The sequence below is a fragment of the Leuresthes tenuis genome, unplaced genomic scaffold (genome assembly GCF_036924035.1).
Source record: "Leuresthes tenuis unplaced genomic scaffold, fLeuTen1.0.hap1 SCAF_8, whole genome shotgun sequence".
NCBI lineage: Eukaryota > Metazoa > Chordata > Actinopteri > Atheriniformes > Atherinopsidae > Leuresthes > Leuresthes tenuis.
The window spans coordinates 19050545-19072021 of record NW_027325362.1 but is presented as its reverse complement, the minus strand read 5'-3'; the positions used below and the strand labels follow the sequence as shown (position 1 = coordinate 19072021).

The 21477-nt window shown below is 38.7% G+C and overlaps 1 protein-coding gene across 4 annotated transcripts in view; it reads left to right on the top strand.

The window, feature by feature from the left end:
- Positions 1–2560: 2560 nt before the first annotated feature.
- Positions 2561–21477, top strand: part of macrod2 (mono-ADP ribosylhydrolase 2) — a 374142-nt gene continuing 355225 nt past the window's right edge. For all 4 annotated transcript variants that reach the window (XM_072391251.1, XM_072391250.1, XM_072391249.1 and 1 more), the window contains exons 1-3: positions 2561–2774; positions 5539–5640; positions 14518–14631. In XM_072391251.1, the coding sequence (XP_072247352.1) occupies positions 2738–2774; positions 5539–5640; positions 14518–14631 (253 nt within the window). In that variant the 5' untranslated portion in view covers positions 2561–2737. The remainder of the gene's footprint in view (positions 2775–5538; positions 5641–14517; positions 14632–21477) is intronic.

Genomic DNA, 21477 nt, shown 5'->3' with positions numbered 1-21477 from the left:
GTGAGAGATGTTTCCCGCAACCTTCTTAAGCTTCTTGTTGTCATAAGCAAAATCTATAAAATGATGGAAAAATTAAATGAATTAAGGCCCCTCAGCAGAAGGGCCTTGAGTGGCAGTTGCACATACCGTAGATGTATTGAAGCCCTGTTTTTTGACTGGTCCCACAGAAGAAGAAGTATTTTGTCTGCACTTGCAGACTGAGCTGTGTCTGTGAACGCACCAATCAATTTGGTTTTCTTATTATTAACTGACTTAGTGACAGACATGATGATGTAATCCCTTTTTTGAATGGGCTTGTGAATATTGACATAAGAACACATATAATTGCTTAATTTTTTACAACCATAATTCTAAGAGCCTCTGGGTTTACCTTAAATAAGGGATAATTCTGTGCATTTCTCTGTTGATCGTTGCTCTATGTTTCTGTTACCATAAGTGGGGAATGAGAGACATATGAATCAAGCCAACAACAGCTTAGATGAGGCAGTATTCTTGCTGGTGACTTGTATATACAGCTACCAGCTTAATCTCTTTGTAACCATGACACTAACAGCAGCCTACGCAAACTTACTCAAATAGATCCTCCTCTGTTTGGAGTGTACAGATTGCCCTGCAGACTCAAGCTTACTGAGGCCAGCCAAGTTTTTTGCTTTTTGTTTCTCACAAAGACATCTTGTTGCTAGCACTGTACCTATTAATAAATGACTGAAGCACGATGATCGAATATATACAAACGACATCTAATGAACTCATAATGCTGTTCTTAATTATTTAGGATCATACTGAATTGAAACAAGAAAAAATATCATGATGACACGGTACTGCAGTTAGCTGATTTGGAATTGGTGACTGCATCACAAAAATACAAAAATTAGACTAAGAACTAAGAACTAAAGCCACAAAAGACAAATAAACAAAGAAAAAACATCTAGTCAGACCCATCTTAATTATGTGCTTTGTTAAGTTTTGAAGTTTATCAAATCTTCTCAAGTGTAATATAGATAAATTTTGCTTTGTTTTTTATCTAAAAAAATAAAATAAAATAAAGACAAGAAGTCAGGGTCATACACTTTTGAGTTAAGAGTTTTTCTCAACTACAGACTGACTTGCTGATTAAAGACTTCTGATAAAAAAACTGAAACTAAGTGCTCTTGTTGAGGTCCAGACTCACGCTCACTGTACACAGCTTGAAATGCTGCAGTGCTGCAAGACTGACATCTAGTGGATTTGTGGGAACAATAGAGAAGGAAAACTGCAAAGGCCTCTTCAGTCAAATGTTTGTTTAAAAGGAGGGCAAAAATCATACTTTGGTTTACAATCCTATTTTGAATTGAGATCTATGGAGAAAACATTGTAGATGTCCCACTGTTGTAAATAAAAAAAGGAACTAATATAGTTTTTTGTGGAAAGTAATTAACACTATGAGGACAAATGATTAAAAATATGTTCTAGATGTGAAAAGTGATTACTTTGTGTTAGTATCCTAAAAAGTGCAGCACCTCAGTGTGATAAAGATCTTTAATTTGGCTGTGTTATGAAGTGATTGGAGAACGATTTACATTGCAACATTAAGATATAAAGAGTCCAAACTGAACAGGAGCATGCTGTTTGTTTGATATTAATGTATTCAGCTACATATTTACTCTCAGATATTGGCTATATAACAGAAAAAAACTGGATTAGGTTCATAGAAGCTACAGCTTGGATGAAAGAAATTTTCCACTCAGATAATGTCAGCGGTTTCAGGAGCAGATGGGTCTGGACCAGAGCAGTGCTAACACAACAGATGACAGACGGTGGTCTCTGGAACCATCCTCTCACATATGACAGCCTGACTTACTGGTCTGACAGGATGTATCCTGTGAGATGCTGTCCTCTAACATGCAAGACTTAATACATCTATATTCATGAAGTGGAAATAATGAATAATTATAAACAACATAGCTACTTTGAAGGAAAATTTTGCCAAGTTAGTAAAGTCATAAATATTACTTTGTTAAGATCCACATCACACATTAACTTACAGGCCATGGTCACATACTGACTAATTATTAAAATAACATTTTCTTTCAGGATAATGGTAACGATAGGCTATCATACATGTTGTCGGCCCATTTTATGAAAAGGTCAAATATTCTTATGACAGGAATAGGAAGGGATGTTGCTGATGTACGTTGTAAGTTGGTTTTTTAAATCTACATTGTGTACTATATCAACGGTTGCAGTTGCTTGCAATAGTTAGATAATAGAATAATAATAATAAAAAAAACATTTAAGCATTTCCTTAAATTAATTTCCCCTAGCGTTAGAGGACTTTGCACTTGGAATGACTTCAGTAAATTGCTCTGTGTGAATATCGTGCCAGAGTTGCCCAGAGTAACACACCTAGCGCCTCACACGCCAGGAGGATGAACCGCCGGAAACAACCTACCCTCACTGTACTCTGTGTGAACGATTTGTGATTGACTTACGAGCCGGACCAATCGTACGCCCACTTCCCCCTTTCTGTGAACCAATCGCCTGGCCCGATTTCGTACACATAATTTACGGTGCAATCACGGTAGGTTGAACCGACTGTGGTCCATAGAAATTTGACAGCTTCACAGGTGAGACAACCGTCCAGGGGCTGTTTCACTTTACATTTCTGTTTCATTCCCCCCCCGGAACTCTACTCTCTGTGAGCCTGGGGTTGCCACAGTCAAAAAACAACCACTCGAAGTCTAATCACTCCGGCAGCATGAGCAAAAAGAAAAAGGACTGGAAGACTGAAAAAGGTAAGGGCTGTTTTTGGGGGGAATGAGGCTATCACCATCTCCATGGCAGACAGTATGAATTCTACCCATAGCAGTAGATTGACAGACACTATGGGTATTTTCTGGATACTGCTCTGGCATTTTCTAGACTATTCGATTACCCCAGACGGTGACTGTACAGATGTTATATATTGCGCCTTTGTTTAACTGCCGTATTGCACGTTTGACATTCGCAACAACACTGTTCAGTGCTTCTTGTCTGTCCATTAGCTTACATTGTCCGTGCTCTAAGAGGTTCCCATCATCTTCATGTATCTGCCTGTATTCCACTGACGAACATTTGCTGTCTTCCACCTGTATGATGCACCAACAGGAGCTCCCTGAGTTGCAAACACACCTTTCTGCAACTCATTTGTAGCATGTTGACAAACAACAGTCTTGCACAAAGAAACGTGTTTCATACAAAACGCCAACACTTAGACTAACTAATAATCGACTGGGTCAATTGTATAAAAAAACTGCTCCTGTGTTTAAAAAAAAACAAACAAAGAGAAACTGATGTATTATGAGAATTGTCTGTATGACTCCAGGTGCTTCAGGTCTCAGAGACACAGGGTGGACCTGTTGACTGTCGAAAGGGCCAAGAAAGTCATGTTTTGGGTGTTGGTTTAACTGCTTGACTTCTTCAGTACAATAAAGCTTTTTCATTGGAAACTTTTTATTCTTGTCATAACAGGTGCTGCTCAGGTGTGATTAATCACATTCATTAGTCGTCTCAGCATTCCATTTCTTCCACCTTGTCCATTTATTTCACTGAATGAGCATAGCTTTGATACCAGAAAACACTAAATGGAATGCAGCCATCGTTAAAGACATTCCCCACACCTGTGTTTTCCATGCTCCACTGATAATAGGAGTTATTACCTGTGTCCTGTCATGAAGCTCTTGTGAATTTGTTTCGTTCCTTGCAATATGAAATGGATTTAGAGCCAGTCCACTTTATGGAAGCTAAGCTAAGCTTAAGAATTCCTCACTTGTAGTTTAACATATTGATAAAGCACTTTAGTGTAATCCAGAGAGCTTTGCTGTGTTCAACTGCCTTTATATTCATCCATGCAGAATAAATGAAGCTTTGGGAATAACATAATTAGGAAAAGGGGAGAGAAAATCCATTGGGGCTACAATGGATATCCCCTACTCATGTAATACCTTTAATTTAAGCATAACTTACTGTGAGACTTTGCCACAGTATGACCTTAGGAGTCTTATATTTCATATCAAAATGGGAATTTTATTCCCGATGTCGAATTAGAGGAAAGCCTCATAATTTATAGTTCAAAATCAAGATCAAAATGCATTCCTGTTTCACAGGTGATAAGTCCACACAGTTCTATGTGCACATAACATTTGTCTGGCAACGGGTTTCACTGTGAAGTGCATAATTAGGGTGGCGTTTCTTCAGCAGAGCAAGCCCAGTGCTGTCTGACCAAATGGTAGCAGTGTGAAGCTCTTTTGCAGTCAGTAGCCATGAAGACAAGGACACAACATCGTGACAGCAGCTAGCTGTCTGATTTCAGACAATTATGATAGTTTGTAGTGAAACCTAAGAATCTAACAACAAATTCTGCACACAGATCAGTGGGAGTTTAAACGTAGGTAGGTATGACAAAAGTAAGCTGTCCATACAGAGCAGATGGACCACAAAGTGCAGTGAAAACAATTGTTTGCTTTAGGCAACTCATTTTCATTACTCCTCAAACCACCATTTATGCCCCCTTTATCCTGTTTTGAATTGCACAGAACTGGAGCTGAAATGGACTCCTGTGAAAGACGCATCCTGAACAAGTCATCAATTTCTGTCTTACTGATAAGTCAAATCACTCTGTGGCGTGTGATTAAAGCTACATGCCTTTGACTGGAGTAGACAACTGTTCAGTCCCAGGACTTTGTTTGCAAGTGGACATACTGAAGTGTGTTGCAGCAAAACTCAGAATTCTTACTTGGTTTAGGGGTGGTTACTTACTGCACTTTCACTCTGCCAGCTGACGGAGAATTCTACGGCTTGAAGTAGGGTCATATTGTTCAGAATCAGTTATTTAGGATCACATTCCCATGAAGGGGGCCGCACAGTGTTGCGGTGGTTAGCACTGTCGCCTCACAGCATGAAAGTTTCAGGTTTGATTCCTGGCTGAGGCCTTTCTGAGTGGAGTTTGCATGTTCTCCCTGTGCATGTGTGGGTTCTCTCCGGCTCCTTCCCACCGTCCAAAATCGTGCATGATAGGTTAATTGGTGACTCTAAATTGTCCCAAGGAGTGAGTGTGAGCATGCATGGTCTCTGTGTGGCCCTGTGATGGACTGGGGACCTGTCCAGGGTGTCCCCTGCCTCTCGCCCAACAACAGCTGGGACAGGCTCCAGCCCCCACGCAACCCCAGAATTGGATTAAGCGGGTATAGAAATTGGATGGATTTCCATAAAGTAAACATAAAAAACTGCAGGAGCAGTGAATTGCAGGATATTCTGGAAATTGATGTTGGCTTCTAAGAAAAAAGGAAATATTTGTGTGTTTAACTCATAAAGCATGATAATGGATGTAAATAAGGAAATTATAATTGATGAATGAATAAAAAACATTCCCTATTTGATATGAAGTATTTTTCAGTTAACTTAAATTAGATTCAGTGTTACACTTGTTATATTACCTGTGTGTATATTTCTTTCTTCTTTATAATTAATTATTCAATAGGAGTGAATAATTTTTCTCTGAACTGTTTCTTTCTTCAACAGAAAGACTGCTCAGTTTAGATTGGGAAGAGAGGCGCAAGGAGTATCGTCGTCAAGATTTTACACCTCTGGAAAAGATTCCAACCTGGAGAGAGGAAAATGCATGTAAGAAAAAAACTAATTGTTTCAGGTGCTGAATGCCTTTCGAGTTTGCTGTAGATGATAAATTTACAAATGATTTCACATGCTAACCAAAAGGAAAAAGTACTACTAAGCAAAATAGTCCAATTTAACAACTTGTCATACAGAACATACGACATAGAGGAATTTAGTGAACTTAACTAATCAGTAAGTTTTATAGTCTCAATGTCAATTTATGAGAAAAACATTGTTAATAATGATGAAGATGGTGTAGAATTTATTCCAAACCCCTTCATAGACAGACCCAGTATTATAACCCAGTAAGTCACAAGGAGAGAATGAGCATCTTGTCGTTTTACATAATCCAGTACAAAGTGACTGTAGTAGAAGCTCCATCTACAAGTTCTACATCTTAAATAGAAATGGTTTGTTTTGTAAGTTTGAACTTTTTTCTTGATTTGAAAAGCCAAGAGGTCTTTATTTGAAAGTTTGACAGATAAAGGAGTCAGAGATGGAGAAGGATGACATGCAGGTAAGGGCTGCAGGCCAGGAACCTGAGCTTGAACCTGGGCTGCATCTGCAACCTGGGCACCCGAGTGTCAACATCAGTACATTAAATGTCTGCTCATCCATTTGAGCTCCTTGGTGTCCTGCAAGTTTGAAGAGTAAATAATCTAAGATCAATCATTTTAAACTGTACTCGACAGGCAAGTCCGTTTTGTTGAAATGGATGTCTGTTGGTGTAGATTTTCACACATCCTCATTATAGTAATCCTAAGAACCAAGAAACAGAAGTCCAGGTGCCCTTATGAAAGCGCTTTGGTTGAAGTGTATGTTTAACGTCAGAGAACACTTAAAGGATATAAGTGTATAAGTGACCTTGAATTAGATGAGAAAGATAAAGGTCAACACAGCAGACAATTAATATTTGTTAGTTAAGGCGGCAAGTTAGTTTTCAGTGTATAACAGATCTGAATTTATGAAATTTCTCTGTAATATATAGGTTTTTAAGAACAATCTCAAACCGTCATTATATATAGGCAACAGACATTTTTATTGTAGAAAAAAAAGTTATCAGAACAAGCTCAGTCTTTCTTTGGAAAAAAAAATGCTATTTCATATCTGTTGGGGAAAAAAAATCCTATAATGATATATGTTGTCTTCACTATCTAACCCTGTACAATATCAAAGATGCTTTAGACAGTGGCCATTAAAACTAAGATGGTAACCACAGTCTCGAACTTAAACATTTTAGGATAAACTCAAAGGAGGAAAAAAAGATTAGCTGTTAATCACAAAGTTTGAATCAATATCCTCTGATATGCTGAAGACACACAGCTGTACATCGTACATATACTTTGTGTAATACGTCATGGATGGTAGAAACATTTCTACAGTGCAGTCAGGGCAATACTGAAATATTAATTGGTACTGAAGTTCAGAGAGAAGCTCAGTTGTTAGCATTGGCATTAAAACCATCAAAGCATTTTTTAAATGTTGGGGTTGTTTTGACTCAAATCACTTGAAATGTAGCATAGAATCCATTTTATTATCTGAAGAGAGTGTAACTGTTCTTAAGCCAATTCAGACTGTATTAGGGAGGCCTTGGCTCCGTAACAGAGTGATTGGTTTTCTTCCAACTGGAAGGTTGGCAGTTCAATCCCCAATCCTTCCATCTGTTGATGGGTTTTTGGATAAGACAATGAAAACAACGTTGCCCACAATATGCTCACTGGCTTGTGATTATAAAGAAACTGTATATGGCCAGTGGCACATATGCTTACCTCCAAGTCACATTGTGTCTGAGCTGGCTGTGGAATATAGATGGCTTTCTTGTACATTAGTTGATGCACTCGCACCCAGACGGCAAAACTATGGTTGACAGTCATAGGATTTGAATTAACTTTGTTAATAAATGCACATTTTCATTGTTTGTAAATTCCTGTTGACTTAGTAATTGAATAACTATCATAAAAGGCTATTTAGTAATTCAAAGTTCTAATATTGACTTGTTGGGGCCTTTAGTTAGGCCTTTAGAAAGGCCCCAAATAGTTGACACTATTTCCTGTTTTTTTTTATGTTGGTTGTGTTTCTGCTCTCCTTATTTGATAATATCAGCAGCATAGCAGTAATGTTAGTTTCACTTGTCTAAATGTATAATAAAAGCAATGACAAGTTCTAATTTTATAGCCTGATGCACATTATTGAGAATTACAGTGACTGTTTTTACAGAAAATCTGTAAGTCCTTATGCTTATGTTTTCTATGTCGTTTTAAAAGCTGAATCTTCTGACACGGGATCAGAGTTGTGCACTTTAAGACATGAGCACTGCAGAGACTTTGCTGGCTTTGGGACTTTGATAGGATCAAAGTTGCAACAAGGGGACAAACAGACAGTGCTGCTGATACCACCAAGGCTGTGGGACATTCCCTTCTGAGAGCAGACAGACAGTGGCGACCTCTGAGTGCAGCTGTTATTTTCATGCATAGGTACAATAGATGCAACATAGCTCAGTCTGCTCTTTTACTGACCTGGATCCACAGTCTTCTGCTCTTGTTGTTTCTGTTTATGAGCTCGACTCTGCCGAACAAACTAGGTTGAGTGCTGCTTTTCTGCCCCATAAATGCACACACATCTCTGTGATGATGATGCACTAAAACCTGTCGATGGGTAAAGTTGGACAGAACCAACTCAAGACGGAGTCCAGGAATGATTGATTATTTTCAGTTACTTGTTCGTTACTGAAAATGCTAAAATTAGAATAGACTGGCCCTGTCCAGACAAACACGGGTATATTGATACATATTGTTCTGTGTCAGGAAACATTGCAAACATGCAAACATTTTCTTTGTATTTTATCTTTTTGTTTTGTTTTATGGGAACAGAGGAGGGAAAAACTTTTTAAGTTTTTAAATATCACCACCAGTTAATCGGGTGCATAATGATGATTTTTTTTTTTTATTTATTTATTCACTTAAATAAAAGTGGGGAGCAAGATCATAAGTTTGCTCCACTACTTTAAATAACAAGGTTGCAGTGGTGTCACCAGCCCCATAGATCAAGGAATATATGAGTGAGGTGTCCTGTTGTTATTATACAACACATCTGTGGAGCAGACCTGCTGGGGCCTCATGTACAAAGGGTGCGTACGCACAAAAACGTGGCGTACGCTCTTTTTCACGGCAAGGTTCAGATGTATCAAGAGTGAAATGACCGTGGAAATGTGCGGTACCTCACGCCAACTTCATGCCTGCTGTACGCACGTTTCTACAGCGCTTTCAACACTTAACACTATAAGACCCACGGTTGCAGATTTACAACATCACTTTTAACAATTCTAAAAAAAAAAAAAAAAAAGGCCTGCAAATGTTTTTGTTTTTTTCAAGACCACATTTACATGGGTCCTATTGTTTGTCCTCACAATGCTATTGGATAGAAGAAGTGTTTATAGCTCCGGTTATCTGGCCTTGAACTCAGTCTACCTGCAAATTTCCCGTTGAGCTCATCTCCTTTTTTTGACTGGATTTTTCAAGATTAAAGTAAGTAAAATTCCTGTAATATTTTTTTGTGTTTATTACAATGTGTAGAACATGTACATATTTGGTTATTATGGAAAACATTCATCAAATTTGATTTAGAGCTTGTTATGTCTGTGTTGTAATTCTACAATGTTGGGCCAGAGTGGTAATCAAAATAGCCTGTGCTCCTTACACATTACATAAGGACACTGCACTTCTCACATGATCACAAATTGAAAAAAATAAATTTAAAGTGTTAGATGATTCATTGTAACTAAGCTTTAAATGTGCTTTTCTGTTAAATTTGTACTTAGTTTAGCTTAGACCATAATTAAACACATGAATAGATTGTGTGGGATATTTGAAACTCCCTGTATCTTTGTAGTTTTTTAACTTCTAAATGATCCAGCGCTATTTTTCTCAGGCTGTTGCCCAAGCAGCAGTTAGTCGCATTAGGAGATGGAAAAACAGGTTCTGAATGTTCTACAATTGTTTGGGGGATGCCTGTTGCATTGTTCAGGGACAGGTGCGAATGGTCTTGAAGGTGAACCTGTAAGTGCTCTGGGGGGATGCATGTGTTTCTTTTAGTATGATAAACAACTTGACAGTGTCAGAGATGGAAAAGAAGGACCATGGCTGAATTCATTCAAGGAGAAATGCCTGCAGGTGGTACCCGAAGAGCACAACTCTGTGGATGAAATGACGATTCCTTTCAAGGGGAGATTCAGTAACATCAAGCAATATATGCGTGGCAAGCCACACCCATGGGAGTTCAAACTGTAGGTGAGAACTGGGATCTCTGGCATGCTCTGTGACTTTGATGTGTACCAAGGGAGTGTTGATGGAATGCGACAAGCCAAATCTGAACTTGGACTGTCAGGTGATGTTGTGATGAAGCTCGCCTCCACGCTTCCAGAGGGTCAAAACTACAAGATCCATGCAGACAACTACTTCACCTGTGTCCCATTGGTAGTCAAGCTGGGAAAAGCGAGGAATATGCCTACCCAGCTGCAACCTTGAAGATGAGAAGAGCTTGAAGGAAAAAGGGGAGAGGAAGCTTTGATCTCCGAGTGGAGGAGAACCACAACATCTGCGCTGTGAAATGGTATGACAACAGGGTGGTCACACTTGTGTCATCCTTTGCTGGACCAGAACCTATGCAGAAGATTCAGTGCTAGGACAAAGCCACCAAAACCATCATTGATGTTGAGAGGCTTTACATTGTTGGTACCCACAACAAACACATGGGAGGTATGAATTTGTTGAACTCATTTGCTACCAAGTACAAGTTCCCCATGAAATCCTGTCAATGGTACATGTACGTCTTCTGGCACACCATCATCCTTGCTGTGATTTACACCTGGCTCCTCTACAAGTAGGACTGTAAAGCTCTGAAGATGAGCAAGAAAGGGATACTGAACAGGAGACAGTTCCAGGCACAACTTGCATGCTCTCTCATAATGGTGAAAACACGCAACACAACACCCAAGAGAGGGCGACCATCTTCAGGGAAGATTAACACATTCACACAGATGGTGACATCAGGGAGCCCTTTGGATCCTCAGAAGATACCATAATCAACAGATGTGAGTCCCCTCCCCCTCCCACTGAATGTACACAAAGACATGATTGCACATTTCCCAGAAAAGACGAAGAGAGGACACTGCAATAATGGATAAACAAACGCACTGTGAAGCAAGTGCAATGTTCACCTGTGCTGAACAGATGAAAATAACTGTTTCAGGGTCTGTCACTGCCAGTGAACAGACTTCATTCAAACTACATTGAAAGTGACGGAGGAAAAAGTTTTGTAAATACATTTTTTCCAATATTTTTATAAATAAATGCTTATTCATAAAACTATGATTGTTATGTGATTATTACTCTTTGTGGGGTATTATGCTGTTATTGGGCTAAGTAAGCAATCAGCCCTGCAAATGAACACTTAAATGTCCTGTATATCTATTCAGACAAAGTGAGTACAAACACAGAAGTTCTGCTCCCAACTATGCCCAACGTTGCAAATTTGCAAATTAACATTTCCCTAAAAATGTACTAAAATATAAAAAATCTGAAAACTTTCATTTCTACATCAGGCCTCCTTAAAACAATATCTGAGAGGTAAAAAAAAATATTTTACAGGGTTAAAGGTGATGTTGGGAAACGATTATAATAAATAAATGTGAAAATAATTAGTCCCCAGACTGAGTGATGTGCACATTTGAGACACATGAACAATTAACACAACCAATTACACAAGTGGATATAAAAGCATGCGCAACGTGGTGCAATGCATACCATTTAAAAACAATGGCTGCTTTAGCGGTATTAGAACTTTGTAAATGGTGCAATTCGAAGAGAGCGTGTGTTCTGAGACCGAGAGGATTTGATGGTACATGATGACAACTAGCTCATCAGCCGCTTTTGAGGGCAATCCTCATGGAACTGTGTGCAGAGCTGTGGCCGGCATTGGAGCTCAATACGATGAGGAGCCATGTGCTACCTCTGCCCATACAGGTGACGACCACCACGGGGCATTCCAGAGAGAGCTGGCCAACAAATTGGGATTGTGCCAGTCAACCCTGAGCCATGCCAGCTGTGTGGGACGAAATTATCTGCATCTCAGCCAGATATATCAAATTCCCACAATGCAGTTGAACAGGCCAACGTTAAAGGGCAATTTGCAGCGAGAGCCGGTTTTCCTAATGTAATTGGAGTTATCGCCTGCACACACATTGCTATAAAAGCAATGATGAATTTGTATATGTCAACAGGAAACATTTTAATTTGATCAATGCACAGATCGTATGTGATGCGCAAATGCAACTAACCAACATTGTGGCAAGGTGGCCTGGTTCAACACACAATTCATTCATTCTGAGTAACAGCATTGTTGGGAACACACTACAAACTGTCAATGTGCGCAGTGGGTGGCTTCTTGGTGAGTAACTTGATTCATGCAATTGTCCTGATATTATTCCCTGTGACATGCATTGAGCATGTGTGCCCCCAATTTCTATCCCGTCTTCACAGCATCATAACTAGTCGGTGGTTGAAGTTAGTGACTTGCTGTTTTTTGCTGGTTAAACTACAGATTAAGATCTTTTTAACAAGCCCATGATCGTCTCTGTGTGCAAATGTTAATAACCCCGTGCGTAAAGTGTGAAATATCTTAATCAGCCTCACCTTTTCCCCAGCACACTTCTGCACATAGGTTACTGTATGAGCATGTTTGCGGTGAGTTACACAAAAACACATGTGGGTAATCAGAGTCACCCACATTTGCTCCCACCACCCCTGAGATAGCCGTGTCGCCCATAATTGTGCCGATTCTCTGTTCAAACAGGGTGGGCCCCTCTTCTCCTGTCCCCCACATGTTTTGGCCAAACTTTGGCAGCAAGCAGCCATTCTCCGCTTCACATCCACCTTAATATCCATTTCTTTTTTTACTTCTGCTTGTATGCGCTTCTCTGACCCCACAGCATTGACAGCCTTGCACACGCTCTCCCACCCACTCCTCTTGCGTTTGCTGCTTATGCCGGAGGACAGCGTGCCAAAGAGCACATTTTTGTGCCCCTCTATTTCAGAGAGTAGACCCTCCAATTTGCTTTCTGTGAAATTCTTTTTTTCCCCTGTCTTACTCATTTTTTTTCATTTTTTTTCTGATGTGCAGAGAAAAAGAAATATATATATAATATATATCTCAGGTGAAGGGCTCATTTAAATATGATTTGCATATTTAAGTAGAGCCGTACTCCAAGATGTGCGCTCAATTCCACATTGATTGGGATGTACAAAGGAAATGTGCTTGGATTCATGCGTGTGCACAGATTGATACATCCGGGTAGTTTTGTGCGTACGTTTTCTGGATTTAAGCGTACGCAATGTTTCAGTAGGAAATCCAAGTCTTTGTACACGAGGCCCCTGAAGTTGTAAAAAAAAAAAGTGTTTGATGTTTTTAATAAGCAAACCCAAGTCCTACCTGTTTGGATGTGATATGAATGATTGAAATTTATTTATTTGTTTATAATGACTTTCAACTTTGTTTCACTTCTTAGTTTAAGTGTTTAGTTTTATTGTACTTTTAGTCTGTTCTGTCATAAGATTTGATTAAGTATTTTTTAAATTTTGTTTTTTTTTGTTTGTTTTTTACCCTTAATTAATGAGTTTTGGTTTTATCTTACTTTGCACTATTTTGCTTTATTTCTTTATTGCTTCTTGCTATGTTCTGATCGTACCATTTTTAGTTGTACAATTACAAAAGGAATAGAAGGTTCTTTGTCTCTAGTGCTTCCTTATTATAAATTTACAAGATTTATAAGTTGTAAATATTCTAGCATTTCTCAGTTCTTTGTTTTTAGTATCACTTTATTTGTAACATGATCTTTTATGCTTCTGGTTTGAGGGTAGGTTGGATTTAGGTGTGTCATGTGGTGGGTATTTTGGGGCATTGTTAAAGCTCCTTTTTCATGTATACATTTTCATTTTGTGCTATACTCGGTCTGGGTAAAAAGTGCTAAACAAGAAACACTTTGCTGAAATTAGTTTCAGATGTGTGTATTGCTCAGTTCCTGTATTTGACATTGTACAAGTAATTGTAAAGAACTTGTTTTTTCTTTTTCAGCGGTTACAACTACACCTAACTGTTTCGAATGGTTATATTATCGTTGACCCACAAACCAAAATTGTAATGTAAACTTTGAGTGGATATGATCGCAGTCACTGGAGAACATAACTTGATATTTTCACAATTTCAAAGCCAAGTCAAGGAAAAGTTATGTTAAAAAAGAGGGGACCTACTCTTACTGAAAATCAAACAAACAAAAGGTTTTAAGTGAAGAGTTGATCTTGTTGTTTTTTTATACGACGTGCACATCAAGCACTAGGACACTGTGGCTCATGAGGAACTTGCTTTCAAAGCTCTTTGGCTGTTACTTGTTAGCCCACATTGACAATGATTTAGAGCTGCCAGTTGGGACTCACTCATTATGCAAGTTTGGCTGGTTACAGTCAGATAGGGAAGGTTAAAGTCAATATACACTGTGGTCTTCAAATGTGTAGTTCTGTAACTTGAACCTTGGAACCTTTTTTTTTTTTTTTTCCCACCACAAGTTGCCACATGTTTTTGGCAACAGGTTGTGGATATTTTTCGGCATATTTTCAACATTAATACAATGAAAATTGAGTGATTTGGTTTGATTAAAAAGATGCTGCTAATAACAATGATATTAAAAAGACAAATGGCATTTGAGAACTCTTTGTAAAGAGCTATGTCTGTTCTAATACACATATAATGTGAGTATTTATACCGTGACATGGCTACATATTTATAGTCTTTCTAGATCTAATGCACCAGATTTCAATTTTATTTTATTTTTTTCAGCCAATGACAAGGAGGACAAGAAGGAGCCGACAGGTGGAGGAAGGCTGAGTGACAAAGTATCTCTCTACAAGGGGGACATTACCGTCTTGGAAGTGGACGCCATAGTCAATGCTGGTAGGCACTTTACCCTCTGACATTCTGGAACAAACATTTCATTCTTTGTTTTGTTTTTTTTTTGTTTTGTTTTTTTCAGTAAAGGCTGTGCAGCCAATAAATTGCCCTTCGCTGCCCTCTACTGCTGAAATTATTGAAATACTTGTTCTTCTGGAATTGCACAAGTGCTGAATATGATAGAGACAAATGTGAGACTAGAGATTCCTCATTGATCTGACTTCCAATCAATGACTCTTTATCTTGCTTTGCAACAGTGAAACAGAATCTTTGTCACCAAATTGCTTTTAATGTCGAACATCTCATTTGTCTTTACTGTGGCATGTGTGATTATCCAATGCACCTTATGATCTGTTATAGTGAGTAAAAGAGGGTTGGCAGAAATACTTTTTTCAGATTGCATCACTACTATGAACTTGTACAGACTCACAAACTGCGTCCACAGTTATAGATCCTCAAAGATTGCTTTAGCTGTTGTTCTTCCTGCTTATCCTGGCAGCAATGTGGCAGCAAATGTACATCAATGTGAGCTACACAAACGTTTTGTAATTGTGTTTCAGAAAATGTTCTCCCTTATACACTATTTGCAAACACGTACATATACAGATTGCAGTCTACTAAGCAGTGTGCATCTTTTGTGAAATGAATGCTCTTTAATGTATGCAAGATTGATAGATGTGAAAAGCAAACTGTTCTTTTGGATAAGGCTAATGAATTAAATCTGTTATGTAAATATGGGTTTTGATAAGGGCTGCTTAACATGGCTTTCTGTATTATCAGCATCATGTCAGAAGAAGACAAAGATCACACTCATCTGGCTGATCTAAATGCCATGGCAATTGTCAGGCTCGATCAGCATTTTGACCTTTACAAACAATGCACTAAGCAGGTATTATATGATTTAGGTAGTTCGTTGTTGTTTGAGTCTTGTGATAACTGCTACAGGGTTGAATTACATTGTTGTTTCCTATTTAAATGGACACTATAGAAGCTTAGTATAAGATTTTGTGTTGTTTTTATTTTGAGTGAGTTAGACCACATACTACTGTCATAGTATGTGTTCTTTTTATTGGAAAACAAGTCAAGCAATCATCTTTGCACCTTTAACTCGCATCACTGCAGACCTATTTATTGTCTACATCTGCTTACAAAATCAAGGTTAATGTGAACTATGTTTCTGTGACTGGATGAGTCGGGCCTGTGAGATTGGGATTAATATTCAAGAGGAGACATTGTTTTTTTGTTTTTTTTTTGTCTTAATCATGAAATGTTATTGCAGCACAGGAAGGCAGTTTACTTCATCCAATAATGCATCCAAACATCCAGGTTGTGATTGAGCTACATTTTGGCCATGAGGCACTTAGTTGTGTTTAGCAGACCGTCAGAGGGTCTGTAAGGTTGAAAGAATTTGTGAATGCTTTTATAATTTTAGGTCTCAGCATTTGGCTTCGTGTTACTCTATTCGAACTGCTGTGCCAGCTGCCTTCGTACAGGTGGTAGGAGTGATAAGAGCATATAGCGGTGGACTTTGCTGTCCAGTTTTGTTTACTGTATTTGCCAGCTCTGCACAGCACTTCTTTATGAATGTTTATTTTAATGAGGATGCAGTGTTCCAACCCATGTTCTTTGTCACTGGCAACAAAAGACTTTGATTTTACCTTGTGGCATTTGTTGTATAAAAAAATGCTTGCAAACAATGTATTAGTTAGATAGGCAGGACATGTTCTGGCTTTTTGTGACTCTTGTCCAAAGTGAGTAGTGAGTAACACAGCTCTAAGCGGACGTTGTGGATGTTGAGCAACACATTGATAAGATCTTTGGATAGCTTGTTCAGCTTCTTGCCTTTCATCTATTCATTGCTTCCAATCTCTTGCCCGCAGCACTTCCATTTTCTCATGCTGTTTTTCATTTAGGCTTGGCACCAGTACACTGCTGTGTATGAATTGCAGGACTTTTTCAGCACTGTGAGAGTATTAGTATAAAGCTTAATAAACTGTCAGAAGGCCCTTTTCTCACATAAATCAAACATGAAGTGTGGGCATATTATTTGTACAAATTGTGGGTGAATGTAGGCTGTGACGCAACATGTTTTCCATTCTTCACATCTTTAAGGCTTTTTATTATTTCATTTGAAGTGTTCACTTTAAACATGAAATACATTGTACTGAACTGGCTTGCCTGCAGAGAGAGTGACGTCAACTTGGTTCAACAGTTAAACACACTGATATGATGTTACACTTGACAAGGGGTGGGCGATATGACGATATTAAATCGTGAAGGATTGCAACGTGAAGACGATTCGTAACGATCTGTCAAACTGCAGAGATCGTGTGATCATCTAGCGCACATTCTATGAATTGCAGTTCTATGCTGATGCACCGACGCACCAGACGTATTACATCGTCAACCTGACCGACCAATCACAGCGAATTACGGGCAGTGACGCGCTTTCTTACCCGCCTCCTTGTTTGTGTGTGTGGCAGTAGCCGTATGGAGAGAGCCGTGGCTGAAAGCCAAACAGAGGAGTTGGTCACTAAAAAAAATTCCACCTCCATTATATGGAATTGGTTTGGATTTTTCGCAACTGATCAAGCGCAAGTAAATGTAGTTTGTGAAGTTTGCACAGAAACGGTTCGCACGTCGGGTGGCAACACTACGAACCTGTTCAATCACTTGAAGAGGAAGCATCCCAAACAGTATGCTGAGAGCTAAACAGCGAGGGGCCCGGCGGCACCGGCACCGCAGGCGGAGGCAGCAGCGAGCGTAAGACCAAAACAGACAACATTAACACAGGCATTTGACAAAGGCACTCCGTATGACAAGTCAAGCAAGCGAAAAAAAAAAGGTAACAGAAGCAGTTACCTTTTATCTTGCAAAAGATATAGTACCGTTCAAGATGGTAGAAAAGGAGGGGTTCGAACGTCTGCTTCAAGTAGTTGACCCGCGGTACGAGCTGCCCAGCCGAGAATACTTCTGGAACTCTGTCTGTTTTTCATTTTTCAATTTAAGATTGTGATAAAATCGAAATCGTGATTTTATAAAAAAAAAAAAAAAAAATCGTGATGATATTTTTGCCGTATCGCCCATCCCCACACTTAACTGTACTGTGTAAGGTAACATTTCATACAACGGATTGTACCAACTGCAAATCAATGAAAAAACAATGACTCCTAAATATCATCTTGTGAAGTGACAAGCACATTTGAAATCATCTAACATTTGAATGCATTTCATATACCCAAAGACAAATTTCGTCATGAAAATAGCAATATGTGGTTTGCAGAGATGAAATCTCTAGCTTGGCATTGCAGTTATGATTTCAGCCTATAGCTTCAAGGGGATGTCAGGTTGCTTTATGTCCTCCGTTAAAATTTAATTATTGGGCTCATTGAGTTTTTAATTCTTCCTTAATTCTATTTGACTGGAGGTTGCTCAGGAGGTGCTCAAACTGTCACCTGGGTGAGAGCCTGGAGAGAGCAGGACAGGAGGGGCTTATGGTGACATGTTGTTAACTGCAGTGTTAAGATGAAAGCAGGATGGCCATGTCATGATAAAGGTGGTTCAGACTGCAGCATCCATTCTCCACAGATGGCCCAATTAAACCTTTTCTATAGAATGCACCCACACTGGTCTGCAACTGCACAGGTTGACTAAAATGCTTTTAGTCTAATATATTTGGGTTCTTACCACAATCTTCTTTCTTACTTAAATTCTAAAAAATTATGAAATCACAGTGGGGCATAATAACATGATCATAATTAAAAAACCAACAGAAGTTTGACATTGATGATAGAAAATGAGAACAGTTTACCTTTTGAATCAAGCTGTAAAAATCTTCTTTGGTATTCTTCTTTGAATTGGTATAGTTGATTATGTTTAATGGAAAATGATAGAATTAAATATTTCAATATTTCAATATTTAAAGAAACACCCTTGGGTTTAAAGTTTCAAGTACTGTTTAGTGTATTTGTTGCCTTTACATACCAAAGACAAGTTGTCTTCCATTTATTTTACCTATCTTTGTGCATGAAGTTCATTTGAGTGTCACTGGTCCTCTTAGATGAGAATGAAGATGTGTGTGAAGTGGAGAGGATTGCCCTTATCACGATGACTGTGGTAATTATGCACAATGGATGACTCCTAATCCATTACCTGCTGTAAACCTTTCCCATCTTTCTGTATTAGATCATTTTTGCAGGAGCCAATTTTATTTTCCCAGGCAATCGGGTTATGAATGCTATAAAGAACCTGTAGGGGTTGAGAGGAGTTCAAGAAATTCAATTGGTATTGAGTTGAGCGGAGCCATTTGTACTAAAGTCATCAGGAGTTTGATGAGAGCACAGACCCACAGTGGGTAGGATACCATGATCCAGTTGTGATTGACATTTTTTTTTTCTCACAGTTCAAACAGTGCTGACCTGGGGGTTGCTCGGCACAAACATTGTTTACCTTCTTGTTTACTGTCATTCATGCATAGTTTATGGAACAAAACCCTACATCCCTGATCTGGCCAGTACTTGATACAATACAATGTTACTCCATAGTCGTAGCGATGGACAAGCGACACGAGCAAATAAAAAAACTTTAAAATTGTAATCACCCAAAAATATATGTTGAGAAGCAATAGCCACGTAATTATGTTATTAGTTATGATTGGAAAGCCATGGATCAGACGATTGAGTCTACCAATAGGAAGGTCAGAGGTTTATTCCCCAGCTCCTCGATGTGTTGGAGAGTCTTTAAGTGAGATACTTTCCCCCCACATTGCCCATGATTTGCTCATCGGTGTGTGACCGTATGCGTGGTAAAGAAAAAGCACTGAATATATAGAGTGGATATGAATAGATTCGGAAGTGCTGTTAGTTGAACAGTAAATGGTGAGCATTTATGTGTATTAGTTCATCATGGAATCACAATATTTCCGATCATTGTTATCATGTACAGCATACATTACTGTGTTAACTAATTTACCTCTAAGAAAGCTGCAGAGTGAGTCTCTTTTCTTTTCTCCTGCCTGTGACCTCGGAATTGATCTCAGGAAAAGGGGAGCGAAAATGCACTAGTACATTCTAGTCTTTTTCTTGAATGCATAAATGACTGCAACGTCCCAACTTTAGGGTGTTTTGAAAGGTTTGATTGTAATAAATGTTAGCATATTCTTCTTTTCTACTTTGTTAATTTGATTGACATTATTGCATCCATCTAAAGTGTTGCTGTCAGGTCTTTTACAGAGCTGAGCAGGTTGTCTTGTCTTACCTGATTGTGGGATGATACATTAAACAATGCTGCCGATTCTGCAATAAAATGTTTACTTCCTTATTTTCCTCAGTGAGAAAATATGGCTTCTGATTTTGCTTTGTTTTGATAAAGGATTTTGTCAGCACGTTCATGACACTTCATTAGATTATCTGTCAGGCCTCAAACATGCTGCCCAACACGCTCAGCCCCTGCAGAGTCTGGCTCGATGGGTCTATCTGTTTCTCCAGAGATTCTCACCCTGTGTCATAACCTAACTGACTAAGCAGAGACCCAATAGTATGCTGGTCTCTTCCTCTCTTTTTTCTTTCTTTCACTGTGCTGCTAGTGGTGTATACATTGGAATTCAACCTGAGCGCACACAAACACAGCTCTCACTCCATCATTATATAAGACTTTGCATTAATTTACATTCGTTCTCTACACGCATCTTTTACCCGAACCGTAATCCCTACTATCCTTAGCCTAACTTCACCTTAGTTTAGGAGCTCATCATCCATTGTTTGAGTAAACATCAACATTACCCTAACCTCAAACCAAGTCAAGTGAATGATTTTATGTTATGGACTCAAGCTTTTTGTTTGCAAAAGTGAAGCCATTCTTTCAAATGTGATATAAATGTGTGTACGGATATGTCACCACAACATCAGAAGAATGAGTAGAGTGCACATTGAAAGCCAAGTCTAATGCTATATAGAACCATTTAATGAAAAATGATCTACAGCAAAATATTGTGATCCTTTTTACTAATTTTCTAGCTCTCCAACAACTTTAATGAAATTCTGTTGAGCATAAACTTGCTAATAAATAAAAAGCATCATTCACATAGCTCCATCTCAGCTGACAGGTCTGCACACACAGACACACAAGATACAATAACAATCACAAAGAGCAACTGGTAACTTCTTGAACAAGCTTGTGATTGTTGCACTGCCACACCAAGAATGAAAATCGATGCACCTGGCTGAGGGAACTTGCTGCTCTGATGAACAGTGAAATGACTCTGGTGAGTGAGTTTTAGTGGGACTTGCACTTAAAGGTCCTGTTAATCAGATCACCTTTGAGAGAAGTAAAGCACAAGGACAGGATTTTCCCTGCCATCGCTTTGTGAATGTGAGCCGAGGTGACAAATCAGTTGGTAAACTTTCCCTTCTTCCAATTTCAGTTTAATTTATTGATCATTTTATTATTTAAACATTTTTTGGTTATTATTATTATTATAATTATTTTATATCATGCAGTTACAATGAGCAGCTTTTCATCCTCAAATTTTGGTTAAGATCAATGATTTTTATTATTTATTTTTTTGATTACGACGTACCATCAAGGCCAAATGGAAATAATTTACAGTGAGGTGTCAGTAATCGAACGAATCCAGGCTGTCAGCCTATGTTGGTCTGGCACTTAAAGAAATTGGACTGCTAATGGTCTATGACCATATTGAGTGTTTGGAAGAATGAGCCTAAACCCTTCCTTCCCAGTCACGCATTCTGTGACCCAGCCCACTTCCCTTCTCTCGAACACTCACACAAACTCAAACAAACTCAAACAAGGGAGGACCAGTGAAGCTGCATCTGTCTTTAAAGGCAGTTG